Consider the following 25,834-nt stretch of genomic DNA (forward strand, 5'->3'; position numbering starts at 1 on the left):
TAAATTAAATTTCAATCGCTCAACTAAAATAAGTTAAAATTTCACTAAAAAGATCAATGATAATTATTTTGATAATCGATACTTTATTGGGTGAATGCGGTTCGATTTGACCCTTTTTGGGTTCAAATCAAACCTTTTCAAACAATTTTGAATGGAAATGCGGATAATTTCACGTGCATTAAAACCAATGGTTTAATTTGATTTAACTATTTTACAATTTATTTTTTATTTTTTTATTTTTTGGTTCAGCCATATTCTATAGTGCATTTATGAGGGGGAGGGAAGTCCCATGTAGTTGACAGGGACCGTTTGGTAAATTTGGTATTAAAACTGGGACAGTTAGTCAGTCTTCCCACACTTCTGTTGCAAGTGCCTTCCCTGCAAAGTGTGCTCCTCTACAGAGAGAGAATAAAGGAAGGAAAGAACAAGGAACTTCTCTTGCTACGCAACAATTTCTTCCTCATTTTCATTAATAATCTTTTGACACAGCCTGTTTCAAACCGATTATTCAAATTCAGGACATTTGGGCTCTCTGGGGGTCATTGATTTGTTTGATTATCTTCGTTCTGCATATGGGTTTTTGTTCAGAAATTAGAGGTTGAATAAGAGAGGATAAAATTGGTGTCAGTAAAATGTCCATGAAGAGCAGAGGAGGAGAGCAGATTTCAAGGAGTACCATATCTAAAAAATGGACTCTGTTTCTTTGCCTTGCTAGCTTCTGTGCCGGGTTGTTCCTCACAAATCGGTATTGCATTTATTTAGTTACTTGTGTGCGTTTTGATCAGTTTTTCTGGTTTTCGAAATAGACTTTTGTTAGTATGTGGAGACTCTTTTAACGATATATCAATCAACTGTTTTTGCAGTCTTGCAAAGATTCGAATTCTGATTTTTCTCCGGTCTGTTGATGAAATATAGTGAAGCTGCAATTTCTTTGAAGAATTTATGCTATGGCTATAAATAAAAAATAAAAATCTGTTTTAGAAGATCTATCTTATTTCTCTGCTATTTAAATTTATCCAGTTGATGGGGAAGCAGCTGCTCATTTCGATTCAATTTTGTGGTTGAGGACATTGCTTTTATCATTCACAACTTGTTTTTAGTTACTTGTCTTTAAGCTACAGTGTGGCAGTGATTTTCGTTCAAATACTTCATCCACATATTTGAGAAAGGTCCTGCAATTTTTCTTTTTCGTTAATCTCATCTGTCTTTTGTTTATATCTCAATGGCTAGAACTCTTTAAGGAAATACACAAATGTGCCTTATTCGATATTTTTCTCTGTTAGCTGCCAGTGGAAGATGTTTACATGGCTCTAAACTTCCAGTTTTCTTTGCAATAATTTGGACTTTGGAGGAAAAGTAAAAGTTTGTTTTGTATTCTGTACCTAGCTGTGGATTTTCTTGCAATCTGTGTTTGGTTATACAGTTTCTTGTCCTCTTCCCTTCATCTCCAATCTAGAAGGACAGCTTATCTCATAGCTGTTGAGATTGTTATGCTCTTGATTATAGTGGCTCAAACTAATGAGGATAAAATGACAACAGAATGTGGACTGTTCCAGAATCAGAAGGAGTCACAAGAACAACTGCTGCTGAAGCTGAAGCACTAAAATTAGTATCAGAAGGCTGTGATCCGAAATTTGTGAGTATTTTTCTCCTAACCTATCCTTTTGGAGTAATACCTGGGTGCTGAACTTTTAGCATGAAGACAAAACTCTCTTTCTTGTAACTTGGGAATATCTTTTTGACCCCATTAACTTGCAGCAGAAAGATGTGAAGAGTGTACCTAAGGAAATCTTTGGGGAAGTTTCCAAGACTCATAAGGCTATAAAGTGAGTTCATGGTTTTCTTTCTGGTGTATTTCCTATGAAATATATTTCCCTGAAATGCTAATGTGATCATAACATTTGATACAGGACATTGGACAAAACCATTTCCAATTTAGAGATGGAGTTAGCTGCTGCAAAGGCAGCACAGGAGTCAATTCTTGCTGGCTCTCCTGTATCAGAAGCTACTGAGAATGGTGATTCTTTTAGGAAACGGAAGTTTCTTATGGTTATTGGAATTAATACTGCATTTAGCAGCCGAAAAAGAAGAGATTCTGTTCGTTCTACCTGGATGCCACAAGGTATGTAAACTGTTTTCTTCTCTTTGCACCTAGTGCTAGCTCATAAATAATTCTATCGTAATCAAGTTTTTCTTCTGGAACAATATCTGATTTTTCTATACAATAGGAGAAAAACGGCGGAAGTTGGAGGAAGAGAAAGGGATCATTGTTCGCTTCGTCATTGGTCATAGGTGGGCATTGGCACCTTTTTTATTTTTTATTTTTTTGGGAATGGGATTGGCATCTATTTTGATGCTTATGATAATAAGTATAATTTCTTCTCACATACTAGTGTTTTTCCAATGTCAATTGGAATGTACTTTTTCTGATATGAACTTTCCTTCCATGAAATATTGGTCTGATACTCAAGTAGTGATTTACGTGTCTTAAATTCGGCTTGATTTTGGTGTGTAATAATCATATGAGAAGAACATGGAGAGCAATGACTATGGAATGCCTTCCTTCTGTTGATGTCCATTGTCTTCATGATTGTGAATTAAACCAAATGAAATCAATCAACACTTGTACTCCCCATATCCCATGATATTGCTAATTGTTATAATTCACCCTTTTGATGCCTGCATTTCAGAAAGTATATGCCATTTTTCAACTTCTGTCCAAACTTACACTAAAGGACAAAATTAGAAATGGAAAAAAATCAGCACATTTTTCAAATTTTGAATTCTAAATGGGCCAAAAGGTTCCATAAAATGACAATATCAAAGTTAAAACACAACTCAAAAGAAATTGGTTTTTCTATATAGCAATGTTAGGATGCATGTCTTCAAGAATAGAATGAGTGCGCTCTCTAGATGCAAGGGGATGGGGCCGTAAGTCCCGAGCTCATAAAAATTCTGGTCAGAGCGAGGCATCTTGATCTAATTTTTTTAACCAGTCTCCAACTGTCATAAACATATTCTCAGTTGATGTTTGAGGGTAGAATAATATGTAAACAAATGTTTTCTTGAAGTATGTCTGTCTCATTAATGTGAGTTAAAATGTGTTTCCGATCAATAAATCATATCTAGTCTACCGCAAACAACACAATTTCTTTGGTTGGTTTTGGCTTTTTGTGAATCTGGTTGCTGCTTGTCTTTGTGACTATTTTTCGCATTGAATATTGAACGTTTCCTTTGTTGTTGAAAAAAACTTGTCTTGTATACATGCATTTTCATTTCCCATCAACTTAAGTTGTTTATCTTGTTTGCTTTATCGTCTATGTAGTTTCACTCTTGTTGATTTTTAATATAATCTTCCCTTACTCAGTGCCACGTTAGGGGGTATTCTAGATAGAGCTATTGAAGCTGAAAACAAAAAGCATGGGGACATCTTGCGGCTGGTAATACCTAATCTCTCATTCTTTTAGCAGGAATTTTCTATATTTCACTTCATTGTACAGTTAATTATGCTGATGTTATTGCCTTCATGAAAAATCTGATACATTTGGATTAATTTCATATGTTCAGGACCATGTTGAGGGTTACCTTGAATTGTCTGCAAAGACAAAGACATATTTTGCTACTGCTGTTGCATTATGGGATGCAGAGTACTATGTTAAAGTCGATGATGATGTCCATGTAAATATAGGTAACTAGAACCTTTCTCTATAATATTTTTACCTTCTTGGGGTAATAATAGTCAATATCAGATATTTGCTGGTTTCCTGTCTTTCATTAGAAATCCAGAATACATTAGGTATTGGTTAAATCTGATCTACTTTAATCATGTCACATCAATTTATTACGTAGCAGAAACTTTCTTTGAGGATTTGTTTTGTGTCTATTTAATTGAGATTTGATGACTAACAGGTCTGAATGGGGTTATCTCTTCTTAGATTTTCAGCTTCCCTATTATATAATATTATACATTTGGCATATCATATCTCGAAAATATTTTCAATTCTTGTTCTCATTTTTATTTTCTTTTGCAGCAACACTAGGAGAAACATTAGTAAGACACCGGAAAAAGCCTAGGGTCTATATTGGGTGCATGAAATCTGGTCCTGTCCTTGCTCAGAAGTACGCAAAACATCTCAAACTTTTTCACATAGCCTAAATGTTCGAAATCAGCTACAGCCACTTACATTTTTTGAATTACATGAAACAGGGGTGTAAGATATCATGAACCTGAATATTGGAAATTTGGGGAGAATGGAAACAAGTACTTCCGACATGCTACTGGACAGTTATATGCAATTTCAAAAGATTTAGCTTCCTTCATTTCATTAAACAGGTCATGTTTCCATTGTCGCCTGACATTAAGAGTACGTAACCATTATATTCTGTTAACTGTTTGTGTGATAGTGATTTTCGTAATTTGTTACAGGCATGTTCTGCACAAGTATGCTAATGAGGATGTCTCTCTTGGATCATGGTTCATTGGACTCGATGTGCAGCATATTGATGATCGGAGACTGTGTTGTGGAACCCCACCTGGTAACCATCTTTCGTGACTAATTCTATACATTCTTCATAATCCATTAAAATCTGAAATTGCAATAGTTGTTAAAAGTTGAGCCACTTATCTGTTTCCTTTAAGCATTTTAAATCATCTAAGAACTGTGAATCACAATACTACAAAATCTTTTAAGTAGCAAATTCAGTTTGGATAACTGAATCCTCTATCCTGATAGGCAAGTGAGTTTGATCCTGGCTTGAATTCTAACCGTTATTATAGGGCAGTGGAGTCGTTATTCTTGTTAATTCAGGTTCATGATAGCTTACACCCCTGTTGAAGACTATGCAGACAAGTAAAAAAACTACTCACTGAAGACAGTAATTTATGAATGTGTTTTTTGTAACAATAGATCCTACAAAATCAGCCTAAGGTGAAAGAATTATTTACCAAATGAGAGATTTCACATGTTTGTGATTAAAAATTGAAACTTATTTGTGTACAACTGCAAATGCTCTTACCTTAAATAGTCTCACATGGGAGAAAATTATCGTTCTATCTGAGAATGTCTCAAAATATTTGCTTAATGAAGCAAATTAAATGAAGTGAAAATGTTGTTTTCTGTGGGACAAAATCTAAACATAGAAGTCATCTCCTGAAATCGAGTGGCATAAAATAACATTAAAATCACAGATTTTGACCTCCATAAGGGCTGAGAATAGAAAGGAAGGCCAAACGAGGCCAGGAAAAAAGGGAAAACACTACATGTTCAACTGTTGGTTATTACCATAGACAAGAACAGCAAATGTTAGCTGCGTTGCTGTGTATCAATGTAATTGTTTTCTTTTTTGCTTATGTATCGCAGATTGTGAGTGGAAGGCACAAGCAGGCAACGCCTGCGTTGCTTCATTTGACTGGAGCTGCAGCGGTATATGCAGATCGGCTGATCGAATAAAGGAGGTACATCGACGGTGTGGGGAAGGTGAGGATGTCTTGTGGAAAGCTGCTTTCTGAGAAGCTACATGCATTTCTTCCCTACTCAGGTTTCATTCACGAGTACAAAAATATACGAAATATATAAGAGATAGAAAGAGAGCAAGTCTTGCTATGCAATGATGCTTCTCCGTTTTAGTAGAGAAGTGTGGCTGCAAATGCAGTCCCGGCTGCAAGCAAATGGCTCCATCAAATGATTTTTTGTTGTTAAGATGATTGAAAGTCAGCTAAGTGATTATGGTTTGTGAGAAATAAATTCAAATCACTTTTGTGAAATCCTCAGCTGCCATTTTATCCTGTTCAAGTCACTTAGTTGCTTATTGGATTATAATACCTCTTTCTATAGTAACACGCGAGAAAGCGCGCTTTGTAAATTGCTCGTCTAGCTATGTAGCCATAGTGCAAATGAGTGAAGAATTGACTTACTATGATTATTGCAACAAGTATCACAACTCACAAGAAAGCACATAACACACTACTAATTCTTCTTGCTTTTCATTTCCAACTGAACGTCGATGGACGTGATATTGCTTTAACTCGTGTCATTGTGCCATAAAACTTGTGTTAATGGCAGAAACTTAAAGGGCCTTTTTAAAAAATTGCAATGCCCCCTTACAAAGATATTTTTTAGTAATCACTCAAACTTTAAAACTTACTGGATAGTCATTATAGTTTCAAAGTTATTTTCTAACCACCATTGACCTGTACTTTTAAAATTGTTTCTCGATAGTCAGCGTACCTTAATATTGTTTTTCATTTGTCAGTAAAGATCATTTGACTATTGGCAAATGGGTTTGTCTACTTGTACAATGGGAGTGTCAAGTGCCAACCTCGGTGTACAAATAGAAAAACCCATCGGCAAACAAGTTCAAATTTCTCTTGAGAAATAACGTTAAAAATACTGTAATCGTTGAAATTTTTAACCCTATTCTGGTGGGGCCGTCTTTTGCCTATTCATATAGTACATGTTCAAGAGTATTCATTTGAGAAGAGGCAGAAGAAGGCAAATGGATGTGGTACTGAAGCAGCAGCATTGAACTCCCAACTGCTAAACTACAAAGGACTGTACGGGATTTAAGGAGGTGTAGGGAATTGATTTTAATTTTCTTTTACGGAGATTTGCATTAAATGGTTATGGTGGACAGATAAAGATGGGGGATAACTTTGAAAATGCCTGGAATATTCTTCCTATTTTTCACAATAGCCTTTCTTGTTAAAAGTACTATTTTGCCCTTAATGAAATTATTAACAAGATCTATCTTATATCTTTAAGGAATTGTCAATCAGGTCCTATATCTATATTTTTCAATCTTTTGAACACCTTTAAATATTCTTTATATTTTAATAATTCTTCAAAGATTATAGGTTGACCTTTCTTAGTTATATATCCATTAAATAATCCTACTGAAATTTCTTCTTGTATATCCGTATGTTTAGTTATAATATCTTCTACTTTCCTTATTTCTTTATGAGTTCTTACAGGATCAAAACCTATATTATTCTTACAACTATAATCTATATCTCTATATATTTCTTCAATTTTTTCTTTACCAATAGGGAATATAACATCAGATTTTACATCTAATTTAAGCAGAAAAGAAACATCTTCTTCATCTAAAAATAGAATGAGATTTTGATCATTATTATCAGTAGAAGTGGATGCTTGTGAATTGCTCATCAATGATAATTAAGGCATAAACATGTAAAGATAAGTAAATAACTTACAGTAATCAAGTGGAATAAACAGGTTTTCCCTCCAGTATGCTCTTATAGATGCTTTGCATGTACTTAATCAATCTTCTGAATCAAGTAAAGATTAAAAATGTTTTTGAAATCATTTGGGTCCACAACTGCTTCCGCAAAAAGGTTTTTCAATTAAGGTTGCATTTCTCATTCTAGAGAACTAGCCGTGTTTCCACAGACGCTATCTCACAGTATCCAGAGTCTCTGTTTTCACCTCTATCCAAACTCTTTTCAGAATCAAGTTCCTACTTGGAATGAAATTTTAAAAGATAACTCACACACAAAGTGCTACAAATTTTTGTTAGAAAACTGCCCTTTTCCCCTAAACCATTTATCAAAGACGGGTACTTTAGCATGGCTAACATCCATTCAAAATCAATGTTTTGAAAATCTTTTAAAATCTCTATTTGTACTGCCGAGGAATCATGAGAAGCTTAACGAAATCCTTTTATGGAAACTTTGTTGAACATAACAAACTTTACTTTGATATTCATAAACTGAAATTGTACATGCTTACAAACTATATTTACATACCTTTGGTACTCACCTTATGAAGTTTAGAACTCCATAAGTGATTACCTTATTACACGCTTTCCTATCTTCAAGCTATCTAATATTTTTCTGGATACAAGTAGTGTATACAGATTACAAGAAATTTTTCTCTAAAATGTTCTCAGAGAATAGAGATAGATTTTTCGAGATATCTTCCTTCTTCCTTCATGTCCCCTTTTATAGGAGAGTTTGGAATCTTATCTTGGACAGGTGTCTTCCCCTTTCTTTGTTAGGTAGCAAGGCATCTTATCTCCACCGAATTCTTCATTGTCTTCTTGCTATGTGGACCTTTCTTTTGAGAATTATGTGCCTTATCTTTTGAGTTTGTCTGCCACTTGTGTCAATTAGTGGGTAAGTGGTCACAATAATGGAGACTTTCTTATATTATTTCTTGTCTTTAGTAGCCACAGTTTTTCTTTAATAAATTTCTTTATTAAAGTAGTGATAAAGGGCTACTTCAATCACCATCATTTCTCCATTTTTGAATCAAAGAATTCTGCAGGGAATTCTTCATCGTTAAGAGATGCTTGGCTCATATCTTCAACAACACAATATTCACAGTGGTGATCACTGTAATTCCAAAGTATCTTGCATAATTCCTTAGCCATATCTTCCGATCCATGCACTTGGTTGGATATAATTGCAGATAATAAATGGTCAAGATAACAGATATCTTCTTCTTTGGTATCCATTCTTGCATTAGAATAGATAATATGATCTTCAGATGGATAAACCCATATTTTTTCTTTCTCAGTGATTATCTGAGTTACATGTTCAAATATCTCTTTATACCCTTTGGCTCTTCTATAGGGCATCATATTAAGAATATCTTGATATCCATTTTTAACAACATTTTGATTGGCTGGTAAAAAATGTTGATTTGTTAATCCCATTTTGATCACATGGAACGATGGATGCATATATTCAAGGACAGGATCCCACTCCATTGTTGCTGAATGGAATCTGATATATATATTTGTTGTTTTAACAACTTCAGTATATCTTTTGACAGCTTTCCTGATGTTGACTGGAAGCTGAGCTATTTCTTTAAGGTCTTTACTCGGATATATACAAAGTATATTTCCAATTTCAAAACAATTTCGGACCCAATTGGCTGGTGCTCCTGGATAGAAATTTATCTTGTTATATTTTGAGTAGTGGAGAGTCTTCATCCACTTTCCAATCTCCAAATACCAATCTGATAGAATGTTAAAAATAACAATAAACAATGTTACTTCTTCATAACTATCTTTTCTCGGCATTTTTGCTTCATGGCATATTTTGACAATATCTTTAGGATCTATCCTTTCAATAGAAAGTTTAGATTGAGTTTGGCTCTGTGAAGAGCTACCTTCTCTTTTGATATCTTGTATATCTTTATTACCAGTAATAGGTTTAAATATTCCCTGTAAAGGGGTTCCTATTACCTTCTTTTCTTTCCCTTTATCCTCGGGGAGAGCGCTAGTATTCATAAGTCCCTGCGAAGAGATACTAGTCTTGGTACAAGTAACTTCTGCCTCATGGGCTAAATTCTTGCCTTGAAGGCTATCTTGGATATTTTGAATTTGAGTTTCCAAATAGGAAACTTTTATCTCAAGTATCTGGACTTTCGTCCTTAGTTGTTCTAGCTCCATCCCTGCTAAGATAATCAGGAAGAAAGTTAGTTTTACCTTTTATGTATTCAATATCAAATTTGAAATATGAAAACCAAATTTGGATCCTAATAATATATCTATTATTAATAGATGGATCAACATTATTTTTTAAAAATGCTTTAACTTGAGTATTATCAGTTCTAATTAAGAATTTCTTTGGCAATAAATAATCTTCATATTTCTGAACTCCTCTTTTTACAGCAATGAGTTCCTTTCTGTTTGTCTCATATCTAGTTTCAACTTCTTTGAATGTTCCTGATGTATAACCTGCAAGTATTTCAGGACAAGAACAATCTTTTTCACATTTATATTCTTTATGATTCTTTTTAACTTTTAATACTGCTCCCCAGTAGTAATCTGAAGCATCAGTTTCTAGGATAAAAAAATCTTTTTCTTGTGGTATTACAAGTTTGGGTAGTACCTTTAACTCTTCTTTGACTTTCCTTATATTTTCACAATCTTTTTCTTCCCAAGACCACATTATATTTTTTCTTAATTTTGGAAGAAAATAATTTTTCAATTTAGCACAATTTTCAATGAATCCTTCAGCATAATTCAATATACCAAGGAAGCTTTGTAATTGCTTTTTATCTTTGATTTCTTCAGGAAATTCTTGAAGATTTTCTCCAATATGAGATTGCAATTGCAATTCTCCTTTTTTTATAGATAATCCTAAAATTTTTATCTCTGATCTAGCTATTTCAGCTTTCTTTTGAGAAAGTGTAATACCATGTTTTTTCATAATATAACAAAATTTCTCAAGATGCTCAATATGTTCATCAATATTATTTGAATGAATAAGTAAATCATCTACATATGCAATACAAAAATGAGTAATTGGTTTGATTACCTCATCCATTCTTCTCTGAAATATCTGTGGTGCATTTTTCAACCCAAATGGCATTACATTCCATTCATATTGTCCTAAAGGATTGGGAGTACTAAATGCAGTTAGTGGTTTACTTTCTTCTGTAAGCATGATTTGCCAAAATCCTGACTTACAATCAAATTTTGAAAATATCTTTTTATTCTGTACTTGTTTAATAAGGGTATCCTTATTTGGCAAGTAGTATCCATCAAACTTGGTAATTTCATTTAATTTTTTGTAGTTTATTACCATTCTAGCTTTTCCTCTTTTTATCTCACTATGTTTTCTAACCATAAAGGCTGGGCTGCTATGTGGGCTTTTACTAGGCCTAATTAATTTAGCTTCTAGCAATTCTTTTATCTGATTTCTAAATTCTTTTTGATCATCAACACTATATTTCATAGGTTTAACTCTAACAATAGTATCTAGATTGGTTAATTCTATTTTTGCCTTTACTTTATCAATATTCCATTTTTCTAATGGATTTTCAGAATATGTTTCAGAAATTTCATTTTTCAATTTTTCAATCCTATTCTCTGTTGTCATTTTTAAAACTGTAACTGGTTTAAATTTTTCTGTACTCCAACATCCACCACGCTGGGTTGAAGAACTCTGATGTTTTATATCTCTATATGCTATTGTAACAGCTTTATTTATTTTTGGTGTAAATATTTTATGTGCACAAGGTGTTGTGAACATATACTTATCAATATATTGTGTAAATGGCGCATATTTTAATAGGAAATTTTGTCCTAATAAAATATCACATCCAATTGTGGTTGACATATATATTGTATCAACAAATACTTCTCTAAAGGAGATTAGAAAAGGTACTTGATTAGCATACTTGCTATATATTACCTTATTTCCACCTGCTGTTGTAGCAGTTACAACTTTCTTTGAATTATATTTCCAATATTCAGATGGTAGTACATTTGGTAAGCATAGGCTTATAGTACTTCCTGTATCTAGGTAAGCATGAAATTTAATTCTACAATAATCTTTTATATTGAGGGTAATTTCAATATATGGGCTCATGGGATTAGTACTTATTACTCTCTCCATGATAACAATGATTTCATATTTTCATCTATTCTTGGAATGATAATTGGATTATCATCAACTGTTATTTTCAAGTATCCTTGACAGATTTTGTAAGGACTATATTTTTCTAGAAAGTTCATTCCTAATAGAATAGGTGAACGATTCACTCCATATAATTCATCTTTATATAGTATTATTTCATTAATATATTCTTTCTGATCCTCTCCTACAAGTATAAGAGGGAATTTAACATATTTTCTTATTTCAAGATTATTTCCCAAATAATCTTTAAATATGTATGGTTCTGATATCTCGAATTCTGTTAGATGACTAACAAATTTAGTATTTACGTGACTCTTATCTGCTCCAGTATCTATGAGGACAAGAAGATTCTTCTTATATCCTTCTTGGTTCACATATCTTGTCTTGATATAGTATTGCGAACTTGATGGTTCATCAATGCTTAGTTTCTTAAGTCTGCTTATCTTAGATTCTTGTCTAGAGGGAAATCTTGCTATAAGATTATCTCCTTCTAAGCTCACACTATTTCTTCTTATTAATTTTCCTTCAGAATTAATTTCTCTGGCTTGTTTATGGAAATCAAGCATTATTTGCTCTGGTATAGTGACTTCATGTTCTTGGTATTTCCTAGGAGGTATATATTGTGCTAATTCTTCAAAATCTTTATGTATGATAATATTATCAGTTATTTTTCTTAAATTATTATGATGGCTAGTACTAAAAGCAAAAATTGATTTTATGCTTATACTAACAGCCTTACTTCTTCGTAACATTTTCAAGTTACCAATTCTATAATATAGATTGAAACTTTGGTCAATATTTTCATCACTTAATGATATTGCATAATTTGGTTTTACTGTAAATATTATCTTTTGATACACTAAGTTTCCTACAACTGTTCCTAATAAAGCATCAATAGGATCTTGTAAGATTCTATTATCCATACAATATATTTCTATTGGTATATTCATTCCTTCTCTAAAGAATCCTTTTACCATTATTTGGACTCCTCCTAACTCAATACATTTTAATTTGTTTCTTACATTTTCTGGGATTTTGGATAGTTTTTGTTTTACCCATTCTTTTGTAATTATAGGTATTCTTGCTTTTCCTATGGTATCTTCTATATTAATAGACATTTCTTTATAATTCATACTTACAATTGTTTTATTTACCCTTGGTAAGATTCCTAAGAATCCTTGATGGAATACTATCTTCTTGGAATTTTTCGTAAATTCTAAGAGTTTTTATATTTTGTCTATCTTTCTTTTTAGGACATTGAGGGGCAATGTGTCCTTCTTCATTACAAATAAAACATCTACATTTTTTAATGTTTCTTGGTTTAAATTTCTTATTCCAATTTCTTTTCTTGAAATATTTTTTATGTGGTTTAAAATTTCTTTTATTGAATTTTTTATAGTTTTTGAATCTCCTTTTATATTTCTTATATGGTTTAAACTTCTTTTTATAGCATCCAAATTGTTCTACCTGGCCATTATCTTTGTAACAACATAATGAATTTTTTCTTATTTTATAAGCTTTCTTATTTTCTAATGCTTCTCTACACCACATACTTATCATTCTTTTTGTAAATTCAATTCTACTTCCAAGACTATCTATTTCAATTCCTTTCTCTTTTCCTAGAGGCAATAATTTCTCATATTCTTTTAGTAACTTAATTCCCCATGGGAATGGTAACTTTGTAAAGTAAGATCTTAAAATAGGTTTATTTTCTTGATAGTCTCCTTGATTTAATATATAGTATAATTCTTCAAATTTACATGTATATCTTTCTAACTCACACATATCACATATCTTTAGATTTTCCATTGCAATCATTCCTTGGTTATATTCTTCTTGTGTTCTTTCTTCTTCATTAGAGGTATGTCTATTTCCTAGAAATTCTATCCTTAAGATTTTTTCAAATCTTTTTAATATTTCTTGTATATTTTGTTCATTTAAGAAATTTCTATTATCTAGTACTTCAGTTCTATTTGCTCCATATTTTACTCCTCCTTTGATGGTTTCTGGTAACTTTCTCCACCATTCAGAGACAGTTCCTCTAAATGTGTGTTCTATAAATCCATAAGCCGTATATGTTTCCCATTTATTAAATTGTATAACTAAATCTGTACTTTTTATCCATGTTTCAATGGCTTTATTTTTATCTACACAATCTAAGTCTAACCATATTCCTGTTGTGTGGATTGGTTCATTGTAAGATTTCATTGGATTTATTTCTTTTATGGATTGTTTTCTAACGTTTCCAGTATATCTTTTCTGTGTTTTTCTATATTGATTAACATCAGCCTTATCAGGTATAGGGGTACCATAAGGGAAATCTTGTTCTTCATCACTACTAAATTCTACTTTTATATCATGACTTGAAGATGGATTAGTATTCATTTTTATATTCTCCATTTTTTTAGTTAATTCTTCTAACTGCTTTTTATATTCTTCATACTCTTCTCCTGTAGATTCTAAGAATCTTTGTTCTATTTCTTCTACATCTGTTATCATATATTGTTTTTCTTCATGCTTTTTTCCTTTATTTTTTGTTATTCTAAAATCTTGGGGTGGATTAATTATAATCCTATCTTTTCCTCTAAGATTATTATCCAATAATGCATTTCCTACTTGTAGATTATATTCTAGATTTTCTAGTCTTTTATGGATATCCTCAAAACTTTCATTTGTAGTGTTTTTAGGTAAATAGGGATAACTAGGTTTTTTATGTTTTTTAACCTTTTCCAAAAATTCTTCAATTATATTTTCTTCATCTACTATATTCATCATTATTTTTGGTTCGTAACATGGCTCTGATACCATTTGCTCGGAGTGTGCAGCGGAGGGGTTAATATTTTTGAGCCAATTAACTTCTTCATAAGTATTTAAAATATCACAATAAAATTTGTAAAATTCACTATTTTTTATCAATATTTTTTCTTGAATAATTATATTTAATTCTTTAATTCTCCTTCTTAAATTAAGAATTAATTTATATATATCTTTTTCCATTTTGATTGCTTTATCATCTATGGAATCATTTTTATTTTTTAATTTTGGGTCTAAATATTCTATAAAGAAATCTTTTAGATCTTCTTCCAAATAGCTTAATTCATTTTCTGTAGCGTTTTTTAGGACAATAAAATTTTGTATAATATTTGGATCTAATTTTATTAAAGAATTTTGATCTATATTTCTCTTAGGACTTATTTGAATGTTTTTAGACATTGTAGTGTCTTTGGTTGCAATTTCTCTATTAAGGGTATTTTTGGAAAATTGGTTGTTTGGAGACTAGTTTTCAAATGTTTTTATTTCTTAGGCTAATTTGGAAAATCAACCTTCTATTTAAGCTATAGAGCTATATTTCCCTAAAGATGGTCCTCTTCACTGTTGGCAATTGTTGGTGCTTCTTTTATCTTAAAAGTGAATTTAGCTCTCTATCTATATTCTATAATGGTAGCATTTAATAAATTGTAAATTCAATGTTGCATTATTTAAACCATTCAAGTTATACTTGAAAGTTTTTTTAGCTATTAGCATTTAAAAAAATATATTAACTAAATAATTAGAAAAAATATATAATCGTTGGAAAGGTTAAATAAATAGTAAAAAAAATAAAAAGTTCGTTTGAGGGTATAAAAAAAAAAAAAAAAATTATTCTTTCAAGTTTTACTATTGCTCTTTAAAAATAAAGAATCTCCAATTTTCCTTTTCCGTGTTCTAAAGATTTTGAATCCAAATAACCTTACAAGTTAATCGGGAGAAACACGAGGATGCCAACCTTCTCATCTTGTCAACTGAGTCGATGAAAAACTATATAAGATTTAGATCGAATCATATGTTCCATGATCAAAGTACAATAATCAAGTGATAACAAGTTTTGATATAAATTTCACTTGAAAAGGACCTCTAGATCATCAAGTGATTACAAGTTCGATGATCTATTTCAGAAAACTTTTAAAAAGGCATAGAAAGCTTCTTAAGAAGTAAATGTACCGTCATAAACAGACAGATAACATAAGTTCCTCGATAAAGTCGAAAAGCATGTTTTCACATCCATAACCACAAATAGAACGAGTGATACAAAACCTTATATTACTCAGATAGGACACAACACAGATAGGCCCATGTCTTCAGACGAGATAATAAGTTATTTCACACAAGGTATCACCATAAAAACAGAGGTGCTGAGAAATAACACGATTAGACGGAGAGTTCAGGGGGACAAAAAGCGATTCATCCAATTACGGAAGTGGGTCCATGCTAACTCGACTGCTACATCATCTTCATCAGTCAGTCCCATATTTTTTCTTCTCTGCACCCCTTCGGGGGACTTGTTCATAAAGGCATGTGAAGCTCCTGGATAAATATGTACTTCATGTGGAACTCCTGATGCCTTCAGCTTTTCCTCCAACGCTTTCCCTGTCTGGGAACAAAAATTCATAGCAATCAGTATCTTGAACCCAGTAGCAATCCAGTGAATCTTGAACACATTAGAAACTGCATCCGCTCGACATGCTAAAATCACATCCGTTAGCATACTCGGGCAGTAGAAATACACAATACGTCCCAAAGAAGATGTGCCAGCTTTCTCTTATCACCATTTCTAAGCTAATGCATGCTCCAGCACATAGTATGTGACAACATTCGATAGCATGCTTCCAGATGCAAATATACAGAAGTAATTAAGACAAAATGTGCATCTACCCACCATTTCTTATAACATCCATGACTAGCACATGCTGCACATGATGAGCTTTGTTTGCCACAACTTATGCTTTCGAGTGCATAAGTGTCTACTTTCCTCAGTATCCACCAAGTAATAAAATCCAAAAGACTATGTTTAGTGTGTCTCATTCCCATGCATATTTTATAGATAATATGCGACCAAAATGCTGGCCTCTATATCAAACTTTTTTTCGATTTGAGAGACGGAATATACCGATTATGTTGGTGATCCCAAAGTTCTTTGTATAGTTTGAGACACACGTATTTTTGTGAATCTGCAGAAACATGCACATACATTTTCAATTATTTGTGCTAGTTCTCTAGCTCGCAAGATGGCAAATAACAATGTTCACACTCAATTTTGAGGGTTCTTAATTGGTTCCACAAGGGCAATCAGGTTCTTGCAAATAGTATAAGTATACCATTTTCAATAGTTCTACAGATTCTGTATTAGTGAAATACTAATATGTTTGGACATTGAAAAACAACTATCCAAAAACAATGAAAAAACATGCATAAAAAATGGAGGTTAAGTCAAAGGATACAAGTATCACAGGAATCTCCAGATCATACCTTCACATCAGAAAATCCAACAATATTGTCAAGCTCACCAAAATGTGCTTGTACAGGTGCCTTAGCATGGAGAGGATCTGCAAGCTCTGGCGAAGGCACACCATAAAAGGCTACCACAGCATCAACCCCAGGAACCAACACAGAACTTGCAATAGCAAGAGCACCCCCCATGCAGTAACCAGTTACACCAACCTATTGCCCAAAAAAGTGGAGCAAGTAGAGAAGTTCCATTAGTAAATGCAAAAAGAAAAAAATTATCAAACCAATTTCAATCGAGTAATAAGGCCAAAATAAATCATTAAACCAGTTTAAGGAATGCCAGATGAAGTTGCTTTAATTCATTAATGCTTTATTATGCATGTTAAATTTACAAAATCACAGTAGAATTAAAATGAGAGACAAACTAATTATGTCTCAAGAGTCAAAACTATGGAAATTTTTGAAAGAAAGTAAACATTTAATTTGTAGAAGTGTTGGACGTGGTTTACAAATTATGGTACAGGATTCAAGAGGTGTATAGTGAAGCTTAGAGTTTTAAATTCCCAGGAACTATAGGATTTGATACCTAAAATCTGAGATGAATATGTCAAACGGCAGAACTAAGAAGCATGTGATAAATCAAGGAATTAAAACACTTAACAAATTTTTCACGAGCAATGGCTTTGTGAGAGGCAAAGTTGAAACTTGACTACACTTCTCTCATTAAGCCCTTGTTTGATCCCCACTATTTGCAAAATAAATTTTTCTCTCTCTTCCCACACATTCTTCAATAAAATAATATTATACACACAAATTCAAAACTTTTCCTTATTTTTTAACCAAACATTCTCCATCTATCTACCATTTCAAAATGCATTCTTAGCTTTTGAATGAGGCTCAAACAGGCTCTAAATATTCATAATAGAGACATTATTTAAGTGCAAATTTATGGTGATTTTTGAAGCCGTTAATGAAACATGTACAGGGATTTTTCTAACTCAGAGAAGAGTAGAACAGATATAATTACGATGAGAGAGCTTAATTTCTTCACTATACTACAAATCAAGCAAATGGTAGTGGCATTTCCATCAATTAGTCAACACACAAAAACATCCATAGATTTAAAATGAAGCATGGAAGAAGAACAAGTACACCAATGAATTATATCACCAAGTTTGACTAAGAAATTGTAAAACCATAGAAGTAATAGGGTATAAAGACATGATATGAAATCTACTTCACGAATAAAAAGATATACCATTCTATGAAGAATACCTATACGCTAGATTTCAGAGTTATACTAAGAAATCTCAATTATCTGATGTGATGATAATCTTCAGATGCTTATACTGTTGTATTATGGTATTTTTAATATATGAAATAGGGGATTTCACTAAGTTGATTCCAAACTCTACTTATCTAGATTTATTCGGCTGTAGTGGTACAGATATTGCAAGTTCAATGGACGAAAGAAAAAGTACTTCAAGAACTTGTCAATTTCTAGAACACTGCTTTATATGTTGACACTATAGTGCTTTGTGAGTATACAGCTACTACATTGTGTCACTCCCACAAGATAATCTACTAAAATCATCTTTTTAGAACAAACACTTTCTCCTGCTTCATCAAAGCGGCTAAGTACCAAAAACTGGCAAACTTGCTTAATTAAAAGAATACAGAACAATGTGTTAATCAAAATTTCCAAAAACTAGAATTCGACAAAAAGTATCTAATCCTTTGGTCTTAACCTTCCACTTTGTCAACTTGATCAAATATATAAACAGGACTAGTACCGAATTTCTAGAATAAGTATGTCAAAATCAAAACAAGTTTCCAAATTCTTTTTTTTTTTTATTTTAGAAATGAAATTATTCTAAACTTTAAAGTATATATGAATAATTCTTTGAGCACATAAAGGCAAGTCAGGCATGAACACAGAGGGAGTGGTTTCTTAGTTCAACCCTCCAAGGACTCACTTTTTTAATTTCCCGTCAGTTTGTTCTGTCATAAGAGGAACTAGCCAATTTTGGATAAAAGGAATTACACACCTTCTTTGAACCATTTGCCTTAAGCCAGTTAACTGAGGCTTGAATATCCTTCACCGCGCCTTGCCAATCAAGACCATCCATCAAATGTTGTGCTTCAGCAACATCCAAACCAACCTTTCCTCGGTACAAACTATAATTTACGAAAAAATGCCAGAAAAGATAAAAGCATCAATTCTCATATGCCAACAAATTATGACAACACATATCTGTCACGCTCTACTGGGAGAGCAAGACCTAAAAAGCAAGCCAATGAGGTAGGAGCCCAAGCCAATATAAACCACACAAAGGAAGCTTACACGTCCGATGTGGGATTCAGGTGCTCATACACCCCAATGAAAACCATGACAATGTCAATATTTGCAAAAATGTCGAGTCAAATTTGCTTGATCATTCATATGCAGTATCTTACTCTGGGATCAGCGCTTTATAGCCAGGTTCAAACTGAGATATTTTCTGTGCGTGGTTCTTGATCTCAAAATCAACCCCCCACCATTCCTGAAGCACTACAAGTCCAGGAGCATCTTCTTTCCCAATCACATAGGCATCAAATGTCTGCTCAATATTCCCCCCAGACAAAAAGAGAAAGATAATTTAGAAAAGAAACAAAAGCTAAATCACAATTTAAAACGCATGATTAGTATTAATTTGATTACAATTCAAATTTCCAGTAAAAAAGCAAGCATTTCCTTTTTCTATTCATCAAAATCTACAACTTTCTAGTACTTTAACCACACCAAAATATCATCTCTATCCACCCGACGAAACAGGAAAAAAGGAGAAAACATGGATGAAGCGATTAAATACATACGCATAGAGACAGACGAGCAAATGAGATTTTTTAGTCTTACCGTGTCGTCTCTCTGAATCTTGATTTTTTTGAAAGTTGAGGAGGAGGCAGAATCCGAAGCCATTGCACGAACCTGATGAAGATGAATAGAGAGATTCCAAGATAGGGAGAAAGCTGGGTATGTGAGTAAATTGGGTTTGGTGTGGATGAAGGGGGTTTTGTGAAGAGTCAGTTGGATATCATTTTGTCCTTCAGTCGACACTTCAATATAACTGGGCTTGATGAGTGATGAGTCCCACCTTTTTATTTTATTTTATCGTGACAAATGGCCCTACTGTATCTTTTGTTTTGTTTTTTTTTCTATATATATATATAATTTAAAATAACTAGTCAAAATTGAACGTACAATTTATTCTAAAATATTTTATAGATGCTGTAAAAGTAACATTTGATATCGATTTGTTTGAAGGATTTGATAGGTTTCAAACGAACTAAAAAAAATAAAATTTAGAATAAAAATTTAAAAAAAATTGTACTCTAAAAAAACTCAACTTCTATGATTCTTTTTTTTTTAATGATAAAATACCACAAATGAACAATATTTTTATATTGCGAGAGTGTTTGAGCCCCATTTTTATGAAAAAATGAATTTTAGAATAGTAGATTGATAAAAATGTGGTTGAAAAATAATAAATTTTTTTATTTACGTGTAGTATTATTTTAATGAAAAATGTATTATTGAAAAGAAGAGAGAGAGAAATGGAAATCAAACAAAGCCTACATTTGGTACATAAGAATTTATTGCTAATACATGAATTTAAACACCCATTAAAATTTCTAAATATATGAATAGAAATAAATTAATCTATAATAACTCTAGATTGTAGATCAAGATTCGTTGAAGTCAACATTCATTGAGTCTAAATTAATGTGAGTATTAATTATTTAAGAATTAACAACACGAAATTTGTACGTGACAAGGATTTGAAGTATCTATTACATATTAAAAAAGAAACGTAAAGTATAATTTAAATAATTAAATTGTTGCGGGGTTAAAATATTCCAAAAAATAATTATCATTTGATGTGATGTTTAATATACTATAGATGTATTTTACAACTTTCTTCCTTTTTGTGTACTATTTTTTTTATGGGAATTATCAAAAATGTCACTTATTTTGAAAATACACCAAAAATTTGCATGGTCACCAAATTTTATAAAAAATGTCACTTTTTCAATTAGAAATGTCCAACTTACCCTTTATTTCCCTTTTTAGGAGCATTTAATGCTACATTTTCAATCCAATTAATGCTATGATTTGATTAGTTAAATTTATGTATTATAATCATGGATATTTAAATTTATATAGTATAATCTATGGATATATGTACATTGTATGTGTAAATATGAATTTACAAGAAAACAAGAAAAGATAAAAGAAGTAGAAAATCTCATTTTAACATCAACCAAATCTCTTCTCCAACAAACCCTCACTTCATCATTCTTCTTCATTTCTTGATCAAGAAGATACAAGTATTGAATTCATCAACCATTTTAAGAGGTTAGTTTTTATGAATGGTTTATATTTTTATTGAATAGCTTTGTCTTTTTTAAATGTTAAAAACAACATGATATGGAAATGAAGAATGGTTTAAAAATTATTATTAATCATGATACTCTTAATGAAGCATTCAGTCATTTATTTTTAGATAGATGCTGTGATAATGTAGTTGTTGTAGTTGAGAATTCATTATAACCATTAATGTTTTCAACAAGGTAGCAAACACGCCCGAAACTTGTCGATAGTTTCGACAGTTGAACTGTCGAACCCGACATTTAATAACTGTTGGGTTAGATATTTTAACTGTCGAAATCGACAGTTGAAAACTGTTGACGCCCTTCATTTCACCTTATGTTTTTGCATCAATTTAAATATTGGAAAATGTCACTTCCATGCTAATACATATCGACACATTCATTAGATCTATATTCTCATCGTTCTAATCCCAATATTTCAGGTATGGACAATCATTTCAGATTCATCGTGTCATATGAAGGAAAGTTCATTCACGTGGATGATGAATGGAAGCGGACAGGGGATAAAACCACTTCCATTTTAGTGCCGAGAAGTATTACCGCAGCCAGTCTTCTGTTATTGTTGAATGACAAACTTGGTGTTATTAATCCGCGCACAAAAATTGAATTAAAGTTCAGAGTACCGAACTTCAATTTATCACCGACCAAAATACGTGAAGATGAAGACCTAATTTGGTACAAATCTGTTCATACAGAAACTGCCCTCTGCATTATTATTTTGAAAACTGATTTGCCGAGTGTTGACATGGAGAGGATACAAATTTGCATGACCCATCGTTCGGAGCAGCGGATGTTCCCCATGCTAACGATGACGTCCGTCATGAGCCTAGAGCCCCAAACAATAATGTAGCCGATAGTCCAATTGAATACGTTGGGGTTGCACCATTAGATGAGTGTTAAACGAGCTGTTACATGGTACAAATGGTGCTAATATTGCCGACGTTGACGAGAGAATGTCATCACATTCCCAGAGTTTGGATACATACCAATGGATTACAAGTGTAAGTACATCCGATCTTGTTGAATGACAGATATTCTTCAGTAAGAAAGAGCTGTACTCCAAAATTCGTGGGCTTGCTTTGCAGGACAAGTTTCTTTTTAAGGTCAGCAGGTCAAGCCTCAAAATGTTAACTGTGGTATGTACAGACGATAATTGCAAGTGGATGTTATGGGCTTCGAGTGTGAAGCAGTCTGCAATATTCATGATCCATAAATTCAACAATGTTCACATATGTTCTAGAGATTTTTGTCGTAATGCACATCGACATGCCACTACTTCTGTAATTGCCGAGCATATTTTGAGAAAATTGGATAATTCATACCGATCGTACGATCCTACCGCTATTGCACGTGACATGGAAAGCGAATTTGGTGTGAAAATAAGTTACCAAAAAGCACATAGGGGTAAGGTGGCTGCTTTACATATGCTACACGGTACACTGGGGGATAATTTTCAAAAACTATCGTCATACTGTCACGTCCTAGGAGAGAGTAACCCGGGGACAGTAACCCACATTAAAGTTGATTCCCGTAACAGGTTCCATTACTTTTTCCTGGCTTTCGGTGCAAGCATTCGTGGTTACATACACTACTTAAGACCCGTTATTTGTGTTGACGGTAGTCACTTGAAATGTCCATACAAGGGTACACTTTTGCTGGCAACAGGCCAAGATGCCAACAAACAGATTTATCCCCTAGCATGGGGGATTGTCGATGCTGAAACAAATAGATCGTGGATGTGGTTTATGTTGAACATGAAAGAACTTATAGGAGACTCGGCTGAATTGGTTTCTGTTTCCGATAGGAAAAATAGTATTTTTAATATCATTGCTCACGTATTTCCTCTGTCTCAGCATGGGTACTGTATTTAGCATTTGGAGAAGAACTTAATCCAGCGGTACAACAACGCAAGTGCAATATTTCTATTCAAAAGAGTTGCAAGAACTTCTCGGGTTGAAGAGTTTGAAAGACTTATGGGACAGATCCGTAGGGTAAGTGAACAAGCGTATGCGTACTTGGAGCGAGCTGGTTTTTCATTTTGGTCACGAGCACTATTCTTTGGGCAATGTTACAACATATTGACAAACAACAACGCAGAATCTTTGAACTCAATGTTGAGACATGCACGTTCATTGCCGATCACATGCTTGGTCGAACACATTCGGCAAACTATGCAGAAGTGGTTCTACGAACGTCGAACTAATGCAACCGCATGTAGTGCCGTGTTGTCATCGAGGACGGAAAGCGAGTTACGGACAACGTTCGAAGCAGGTGCAAGGCTTCGAGCTCAAGGCCTGACAGAGAACTTAACATAAGTTGGACTATCCAATGACACGGACATCGTGGACTTCTCCGATAACACGTGCACTTGTCGTGAGTTTTAGCTTAATCATATGCCATGCATTCATGCAAGTCGCGCTGTCTGCTTGCGAGGTAAGTCATTGTATGAGTTATGCTCACCGTATTACACATCGGATTATTAGAGGGGTGCCCACAGCGAAGCAATCTATCCTCTTACGCGTGAAGTGGACTGGATTGTCCCGAACGAAATCTCAGGTACTCCTATTCTGCCATCGAGTGTATGTCGTCCTCCAGGTAGACCACCCACACGACATCATCGATCCAGACATGAGTCCACCACACGATTGAGGAAATGCACTCGCTATGATAGAGTCGGTCATAATCAGATCACATGTTCAAACCCTATTGTACCACGGCCCATTCAAATAGGCTATTCTCTGTGACTGGCCGAATTTATATGTTTACTTTTTACCCATGTCGTTTGTACCTAATCAATGCATTTATTATAATTCTGTTATCAATTGTACCCATGTGTCACATCATAATTCCATGTTTCTGATGTATCTACCATTCTCTGTACATCTACGAACTGACATTGGCTAAGTTTTGATAATTGAGAAGTTTTTCATAGTTACGGTTAAACCGTCGGTCTGGACAGATGTCTCATTCATTCTCGACAGTTGATGAAAATATCAGGTTCACGTACATGGTAAACTGTACATTTCATTCCTACAATCAAATAGAATCACAAATCTTACAGGACACAACATATTTAAAAGTGTACAACTCACCCTCCAACTCCACGATCGTGCTACATAGTTGATGGTAGTAAAAAACACCTAAGGTGTGCGCATAATAAATTACTGTCCACTTAATAATGATTTTTTCAGTCCCGACCAAGTGAATTATAAATTGCAACATTTTAAGTAGTTCACTGGATTGACGGCATGATGCGCCCCATTTTTTAACATCCACTCAATGTATGGTATGAGCACACCCATTATCACCTTACATTATTCTAAATACGCACACGCAAAACCGTATGAGACAATATATCTTTCAAACCATAGAATTTGCCCTCCCACTCTACAAACCTTCCAATTTTTTATCCACTTGAAAAGAATTTTTTCAATCCCCACAAAACAGATTATAATTCGCAACATCGTCAATACTCCACACAATTGAGCACAATTGAGCGCACGATAAACACAATTTCATAACATCAGGTCCACTTACTACAAAATATGGGTCCATTTACAAAATATTGCTGCAGAAGCCTGACACTTCATTTGTCGTGCCCAATAGATTGTCTCTGTTATTCTCGATAGTTGGACCCCAAAATACACCATCTGTAGCATCCTACGGGAATGGTAATGCAGACCTTTACAATTGCGTTCACCGAATATAAAAAGTACAAAATACAGGACCACGATCACTTATTCACTATGAAAGATGGGTGTCACTTCATTCGTCCTCCACAACTCCCCCGCTGTCTTCGCTCGACTCGTCGGACGAGATGATAATTACCTCATTATGTGGGACGTATGCTAGCCCATCTTCGTCGTCGTCACTTCTTCCCTCGTATCCAGCGTCGACCTCAAAACCCTCATTGAACACTGAGTTGGGTAATTGCACACTCTCTGCCGCTACATCTTCCAAGTTGGGAAATGGAATGGGGGAAATGGCTCTTCTACCAATACGGGGGTTATCTTCCTCATCGTCTGACGAAATGTAGATTGGAAATAACGGAGATGAACTGGGAACTGGTACTGGCTCATTGACATTGAACAGTTCGGTGCTTCCTGTGGACGAACTCATTATATCGATGTTGTAAAGTATTGATGAAACGAATAGTGTGTGAGGACTTTTAATTCTAAGAATAGTATTCAACTAGGTTGTTTCTAAGATAAAATGAACTCACATCCTGTATTTATAAGCAACAAGAATGGGAAGCAATTATGTTCATCATCTTCCCAACCACCATGTCCAATCTCCTTGTCAATGTGAAAACCAATTGGTGTGATTGTTCAATAAATTAAGTGTACATTTATCCCCATTTTCCCATAATTACCAGGACCTTAAAGGCTCATAAATCTTGTGTACTATTGAGCAATGGGGATATCCTGCAACTAAAATATTGTCAAACTAATTTCTAGCTACTTGTACCATGTTCAAAAGGGTACAGGGTCTCACCCATGTGGCTCATGATGTCAACGTACATGTTCGATGATGCATGAAACATAATGAAATGAATATACAGTCATTTTGTAGCTCGAAGCTTGTGGTTGTCATGGTTTCGACATTTTCAATGGCTCATCTTCTGAAATTTAACGACTATTATTTATGCACTCGCACGTGATAATCAAAACAATAAATTACGACTATAGCGGATATATGTCGTCCTAACGCGAGCCAAGGGGCTTCATTGCAACACAAATACTTCTC

The 25,834-nt window shown here is 33.5% G+C and overlaps 2 protein-coding genes across 3 annotated transcripts; one reads left to right on the forward strand and one right to left on the reverse strand.

Moving 5' to 3' along the window:
- Nucleotides 1–368: 368 nt before the first annotated feature.
- On the forward strand, nucleotides 369–5,837 carry LOC111402082 (probable beta-1,3-galactosyltransferase 2). Of its 2 annotated transcripts, none has more exons than XM_023030134.1 (11): nucleotides 369–745; nucleotides 1,540–1,636; nucleotides 1,759–1,826; nucleotides 1,911–2,122; nucleotides 2,229–2,292; nucleotides 3,368–3,440; nucleotides 3,568–3,688; nucleotides 4,032–4,119; nucleotides 4,208–4,333; nucleotides 4,427–4,536; nucleotides 5,361–5,837. In XM_023030134.1, exons 1-11 carry the CDS (start codon nucleotides 633–635, stop codon nucleotides 5,507–5,509), a joined length of 1,221 nt encoding a protein of 406 aa, XP_022885902.1. In that variant the 5' UTR covers nucleotides 369–632; the 3' UTR covers nucleotides 5,510–5,837. The 2 variants fall into 2 exon arrangements, with proteins under 2 accessions (XP_022885902.1, XP_022885903.1); XM_023030135.1 differs by having other exon boundaries at nucleotides 1,762–1,826.
- A 9,533-nt stretch (nucleotides 5,838–15,370) lies between these two features.
- On the reverse strand, nucleotides 15,371–21,328 carry LOC111400612 (protein usf). Its single transcript, XM_023028014.1, has 6 exons — nucleotides 21,210–21,328; nucleotides 19,554–19,791; nucleotides 19,115–19,257; nucleotides 18,706–18,835; nucleotides 16,679–16,870; nucleotides 15,371–15,803 (listed from the first exon to the last, which is right to left on the reverse strand). Exons 1-6 carry the CDS (start codon nucleotides 21,326–21,328, stop codon nucleotides 15,594–15,596), a joined length of 1,032 nt encoding a protein of 343 aa, XP_022883782.1. The 3' UTR covers nucleotides 15,371–15,593.
- Nucleotides 21,329–25,834: the final 4,506 nt, after the last annotated feature.

This window comes from Olea europaea, chromosome 10 (genome assembly GCF_002742605.1).
Source record: "Olea europaea var. sylvestris chromosome 10, O_europaea_v1, whole genome shotgun sequence".
Lineage (NCBI taxonomy): Eukaryota > Viridiplantae > Streptophyta > Magnoliopsida > Lamiales > Oleaceae > Olea > Olea europaea.

Coding starts and splice junctions, on each gene's coding strand:
- LOC111402082 (XM_023030134.1), top strand. CDS start 633: ATGTCCATGAAGAGCAGAGGAGGAGAGCAGATTTCAAGGAGTACCATA. Junction 746..1,539: donor GGGTTGTTCCTCACAAATCG/GTATTGCATTTA, acceptor AAATGACAACAG/AATGTGGACTGTTCCAGAAT. Junction 3,689..4,031: donor TGATGTCCATGTAAATATAG/GTAACTAGAACC, acceptor TTTCTTTTGCAG/CAACACTAGGAGAAACATTA.
- LOC111400612 (XM_023028014.1), bottom strand. CDS start 21,328: ATGTCGGGTTCGACAGTTCAACTGTCGAAACTATCGACAAGTTTCGGG. Junction 19,258..19,553: donor AGATTCAGAGAGACGACACG/GTAAGACTAAAA, acceptor AATATTGAGCAG/ACATTTGATGCCTATGTGAT. Junction 15,804..16,678: donor TTGGATTTTCTGATGTGAAG/GTATGATCTGGA, acceptor TTTTGTTCCCAG/ACAGGGAAAGCGTTGGAGGA.